Genomic DNA, 6,078 nt, shown 5'->3' with positions numbered 1-6,078 from the left:
CAATCAAGACCCTTTCCTACCACTATACATCCGTTTGTGACTATAGAGCATGTAGAATCCTTGTTTTGGCTCTAATGTAACCGTGTGGGTCAAATATTTCCGCACCAAAATAACTTTAAAAGAAAAGGTGTCAACTACACAATTACATATATTATTGAGTACTATAACTTTTATATAAAGCTAGTCTTTACCAGGCATCAAATGAGTACATCAAAGTTTTTCTTACAGACTATTTCTATCGAGTAGTGTCTAGAGCTGGCAGTGATACTACCATTATCGATTATAGGCACAAACCGGCATTGATGACTGCATATCGCTATCTATTCGTGGCTAAACCCTATAGTGGTAGAAATCGATAGTGATGATCCAATAATCACTACCGGTTGGTCCTACCACTTTTAGTTGTAGCTATGTCAGCAATGTACATGTTCATAAAAAACATGCCCAAGCCACTGAGCATAGAGTTCTTTCATGGGTCCTAACACGTACCTAAGCCCTCAAACCAACTCAAAAAACACTAGCACTCAGAATCTCAAGAGATGAACAAACGAGATGGAAAAATGGAGAGAAAAACCAAATTCAACACAAGTAAGAGCTCAGATTGATATCTTCCAAGAAATGCTTGCTTTATTGAAGATCAACCGGCTTGGGTTCTTATAGAGGAAAGATTACAGAAAAACTTAACATAGCAGATGAATGAATTTCTACCTATGGATCCCAACAACACGAAAGTATTTAAAAACTACTACGACAACTAGAATAGTAGAGTATGAAGTGAAAATGGAAGCCATGACTAGTTAGAGTAGGCTTCTATCTTATTTATAGGGTTACTGCATATTTCCAGCATGCCATTAGATGTTTTGGTTGAACCACTTATCCTAAGGGCAAAATGGTCCAACTCAAGTTCTGTGCATGAGATAATCAAGGGTTCTTCATGGTGTTGCTTTACCTTGACACAAGCTTCATGATGACGCCACATGTCTCCTTCCATTTTCACCAGAATTCTAACTGTATTTTGAGACCCAAACCCAAGAAACTGTTTTGTCGGTGGTTTTGAGGCCCAAACACGAGAAACCGTCTATTGGTGGGTCTAAGCCCCAAAGTACTATCCACTTGAAGAAGTGTATCTCCCATGCCTTATCCACAATCTCGACACATGATGTAACCATCATCCTCGGTTGTCCGATCAACAAGTCCTCTTGCGCCTTTAATTGAGTTGGCCAATTGCCACCTTGGCTTGATTAACATGATATACTCCTCTGCATTTATATTTGCTTGCTAATATTCTCAGGTGTGATCCGCACACGACCAGTCTTTCGGTCCAAAACTTATGTCCGTTTCATCGCTCTTAGCCAATCGACACGACACATGACCTTCCAGCTCCGCACTTGTAAATCAACACAACAAAGACATGTGCTGCCCACACACTCGTGCCATGTTCACTCTTCAAACTCAAAACCGTAACCGGTCATCTCTTAAAGTTCACTCATCTTTCAAATCGACACACGAAGCCTTGTGTTCACAAAGATATATAGTAGAAGATAATCTACTCATATCCGTTAGATGTAACATTTTACTTTAGTTGGTGCCAACCTAATCGATATACAGTTCGTCTTTGGATTGCTACATATATACGTTTGCGTAATCAATTGTGCAAGCTCATACGGCTTTGATTTTTTTTAAAAAAAAATTAAACACAGTACACCACTATAGCTTCCTTGTTCGTCATTCCATATCATTCTAAAAAGCTGTGTAGATATAAACTAAGCGAGAGGTCAAACACAACCGCGCGCGAGGACCCGGCCGATGGAGCTCCAGCTACGTATGTGTGTGAAAATAAGGGGAACAGATCGTGGAAAATGAGGGATATATACATAAATAAACAACGAGCCCTAAGGTAGACCAAGAAATAGACGACACGTTAACGAACAGGTCGAGATGCTGACCAAGAAAATGCACGCATGTGTATATATATAAACTGACAAGCATGTACAGTTATGCATGCAGGCAGGCTGCGCATAATTAAATAGTAAATATATATAATAATACAACAATGATTAAGACCGGGACTTGGTCGATGAGTTGAAAACCTTTTGAGAGGAATGCGTGCGCTGCCTATATATGTGTGTATATATAGAAAGGGAAAGAGATACAACGAACTCAACTACGACCCCAAAAGCATCATCTCTCTTCAGCGAGATACCAAACATACGAGTAGTAACAATCATCCGATGATGGGGTGGTGCGAGGTAGGCATGATGAAGGTTCTCGTCCTCAGCCTCGTGGCCGGCGCCGTCGCCGCCGTGCGGCCGAGCAAGCTGCTGCCGGCGGCGGTGCCTGCGGTGTACGTGTTCGGGGACTCGACGCTGGACGTCGGCAACAACAACTATTTGCCCGGGAAGGATGTGCCCAGGGCTGACAAGCCCTACTACGGCATCGACTTGCCGGGCTCCGGCAAGCCCACCGGAAGGTTCAGCAATGGCTACAACACCGCCGACTTCGTCGGTGAGCATATCAATATGCATGCAACAAGAACAACTAAGAACTATATGCATGTATTATATATGATATGATGCATGCCTAAAGTTGCATATATATATATGTCCGTATGATGATTACTGTCTGTCTGTGCTACGCACGCACGCATGCAGCCCAAGCTCTGGGATTCAAGAAGAGCCCCCTTGCTTATCTGGAGCTGAAAGCGCGGAAGATGCTAATCCCGAGCGCTGTCACGAGAGGAGTAAGCTATGCATCGGCAGGAGCTGGGATTCTGGATTCCACTGTAAGTAGTGATCCATGTGTCATGTGTGCATATACATGTTCCAGCTCATCTTCTTGTACGATATGATCCATGTATGTATATTGTATACTACGTCGTATGTCTACGTGCGCGCGTGCAGAACGCCGGAAACAACATCCCGCTGTCGCAGCAGGTGCGGCTGTTCGAGTCGACCAAGGCCGAGATGGAGGCCGCAGTGGGCCAGCGCGCGGTGCGCAAGCTGCTCTCCGCTTCCTTCTTCCTCGTCAGCGCCGGCAGCAACGACTTCTTCGCGTTCGCGACGGCAATGGCGGAGCAGAACAGGACAGCGACGCAGGCCGACGTCACGGCCTTCTACGGCAGCCTCCTCTCCAACTACTCTGCCACCATCACCGTACGTGGCGGCGACGACCACCCATATGACAAACTAGTATTATTATTATTATAATAATACACATGAATTCCTCCATGGCATGCATATATCAGGAGCTGTACAAGCTGGGCGCCAGGAAGGTGGGCATCGTCAACGTGGGCCCGGTCGGCTGCGTGCCTCGCGTGCGCGTGCTGAACGCCACCGGCGCGTGCGCCGACGGCCTGAACCAGCTGGCCGGCGGCTTCGACGGCGCGCTCAGGTCCGCCGTGGCCGCGCTCGCCGCGGACCAGCTGCCGGGGCTGGCCTACTCCGTGGCCGACAGCTTCGGGTTCACGCAGGCGTCGCTGGCCGACCCGCTGGGGCTGGGGTTCGCGAGCGCCGACAGCGCGTGCTGCGGGAGCGGGCGGCTGGGCGCGCAGGGCGACTGCACGCCCGCGGCCACGCTCTGCGCCGACCGTGACCGCTACGTCTTCTGGGACTCCGTGCACCCGTCGCAGCGGGCCGCCATGCTGGGCGCGCAGGCCTACTATGATGGCCCGGCCCAGTACACCTCGCCCGTCAGCTTCAAGCAGCTGGCCCGCATGAGGATAGGCTGATTTCTCATTTTTTGTTGTATTCTTGTGGCCCATATAGCGGCAATAACGGTAATAAAGTCAGTGTAACAAGTGAAAAAGGATTATCTGACTGAGCTCATCGTGTCGGCGTGGTGTTGTTGTTGCGTTGCCCCGACCCAGACCCCCGAGCAGTTTCTCACCCACACCACACCACACCACACACGTCCACACCGCGCGCGCGTTATCCATTATCCGTCTCGTCGTCGCCCGTATCTATCCGATCCGCCTGCTCCGTCACTGACAGACATCCTGCTCTAGCTAGCTTTGGTCCCCAAATGCCGCAAGGATAGGACATGACACAGCAAGCTGGAAGATCACCAGTCGCAACAGTATTAGTTAACAACGAGGGAAAGGAGAAACTGATGTGATTAGCAAGCACGGGCACGGTAAAGCAGAGAGCCTCTTGCTGTTAGTGAACTAAGGCGACGGAGACCGCGAGGGCGGCGAACTAGGCTGGGCAGCGATGATGGCGACCTCGGCCAGCGGCGTCTCCCTCCTCCTCCTCCTCGCCCATCCGGCGCCGCCACCGCACCCCGCCAACGGCGCCAGCAGGTACACACACAGTCAGAGTCAGTGGCCACGCAGCTCGATCCGCGCCCACCCTCTGCATGCTCTCACCGTCACGCCGCGTTCCGTTCGCAGCCTGTGGCGCGGCGGTGGCGCCGCGCTAGCTCCTCATCCTGCTCGCTTCGCGGCCAAGAGGAGGACGCTCCGGTTGGTTAACGTCAGCGTCAGCTGCAGCGCCGAGGCGCTGCGCTCCGACGGCGCTGGCGCGGAGCCGGCGGTGCCGCGGTCTGTGCCGGTGCGCGTCGCCTACGAGCTGCAACAGGCCGGCCACCGCTACCTCGACGTCAGGTACGGCACGACTGGCACGGCACAGCCACTACTCGACAGACGCAGAGTTGAAAGATATCACATTTATCGACACACAGACACAGTTCAGTAGTCTCTCTCGATTTGGTCTGTGTGTAGAACGGAGGGCGAGTTTAGCGCCGGCCACCCTGAAGGAGCTGTGAACATCCCATACATGAACAAAACCGGCTCAGGTTAAAAAGAAAAAGAAAAAAAAGCGTTGCTTCATCTGTTCTATTCTGTTCTGTTCTTGCGCCGCCTCGGTTCTGAATGCCACGCGCAGGAATGACGAAAAACGCTCACTTTCTCGAGCAAGTGTCGAGGGCTTTCGGGAAGGACGACGAGATCATCGTGGTACGTAGCTACGTTTGCTGAACGAATCTGAATTTCAGTCGGTTCCTCAACACTCGGTGGGAATATAATTCCGCCTGCTGCTACCCCTCCTTCCTCCTTCTCAGGGCTGCCAAAGCGGCAAGAGGTCTCTCATGGCGGCGACCGAGCTCTGCTCCGCTGTAAGCTAGGGGATGGCCGGCCCGACTCCATCACCTCCTCCTCACAAATTCGCTCTTGCCGTTCTGCGACTCGATGCCAGTCAATCCAATCACTGCTACCGTGTTTTCAGGGCTTCACCGCTGTCACCGACATCGCCGGCGGATTCTCGACCTGGAGGGAGAACGAGCTGCCTACCGTCCAGTGACGGTGATTTCAGCCTGCCTCGCCGGCGTCGTAAGTGTGGTTGGAGCTTGCCCAGCGTTTTCTGTCCAAGCCTGTACATATGTCTTCCTGCCTTCTGCTATAGTTCTGGAATAAAGAGTGCTGGGGAATGGAATGGAGCATGTTGTAAAGTAAAGCACAACGAGTAGGCTTCTTTCTTTTTTACGTCATGCTTCATCTCATGCATAGGACATTCTTATCTGCTCGGTACTCCCTGCATGCGGATTTGTTCATAGTATGGGTTTCCTCGTCGAACTCTGAAACTAGACACCTTACCCCTCTGAACTCTCAAGACCACTCAGACGAGTCAGATCACCTTCTGTCTTGGTTTGGAATGATTTTATCCTTTTTTATAGCCAAAATCATTAAATACATGAGCAGTCCCCATTTCTATTACTATCATAACAGAAATACAAAGCAGTTTGGATAGTTCCCACATATACTATGCAACGTAATAGGATGACTTTGACGACAGAAGTGCTGACGAGTCAATCTGATTCAGATGACTCAGACCAGCCGGATCTCTAAACATGCTAAATGTCAACCGTCAAGTTTAGAGTTTTACAACGAAAGTATCAGAGCACTTGACGAGAGGGCGACAATGGGCATGAGAACCTAACAAAAGTGCTAACATAGGCAAGGAAGCGTCTCAATCCTCCAGTACTCAAATGTGATATAAATATTAGTCCGAGGAGGCTAGTAAACACATTTATACAGCAGATGGTTTCAGATCTGATTAAACGAGACAAACCTATAAAGGTGGCGAT

General features: G+C 50.0%; 2 protein-coding genes across 2 annotated transcripts; both read left to right on the top strand.

The window, feature by feature from the left end:
• Positions 1 to 2,173: 2,173 nt before the first annotated feature.
• On the top strand, positions 2,174 to 3,794 carry LOC100501638 (GDSL esterase/lipase). Its single transcript, NM_001196319.1, has 4 exons — positions 2,174 to 2,505; positions 2,652 to 2,782; positions 2,901 to 3,152; positions 3,245 to 3,794. Exons 1-4 carry the CDS (start codon positions 2,232 to 2,234, stop codon positions 3,725 to 3,727), a joined length of 1,140 nt encoding a protein of 379 aa, NP_001183248.1. The 5' UTR covers positions 2,174 to 2,231; the 3' UTR covers positions 3,728 to 3,794.
• Positions 3,795 to 4,019: 225 nt separating this feature from the next.
• On the top strand, positions 4,020 to 5,745 carry LOC107303345 (Senescence-associated protein DIN1). The gene is made up of 6 exons (NM_001320712.1): positions 4,020 to 4,297; positions 4,388 to 4,600; positions 4,718 to 4,791; positions 4,881 to 4,951; positions 5,056 to 5,109; positions 5,220 to 5,745. The coding sequence occupies exons 1-6, from the start codon at positions 4,209 to 4,211 to the stop codon at positions 5,292 to 5,294; spliced, it is 576 nt and encodes a 191-aa protein (NP_001307641.1). The 5' UTR covers positions 4,020 to 4,208; the 3' UTR covers positions 5,295 to 5,745.
• The last annotated feature ends 333 nt before the right edge of the window (positions 5,746 to 6,078 follow it).

This window comes from Zea mays, chromosome 5 (assembly GCF_902167145.1).
Source record: "Zea mays cultivar B73 chromosome 5, Zm-B73-REFERENCE-NAM-5.0, whole genome shotgun sequence".
NCBI classification, from domain to species: Eukaryota; Viridiplantae; Streptophyta; class Magnoliopsida; order Poales; family Poaceae; genus Zea; species Zea mays.
This window is presented reverse-complemented; position numbering and strand designations above follow the sequence as displayed.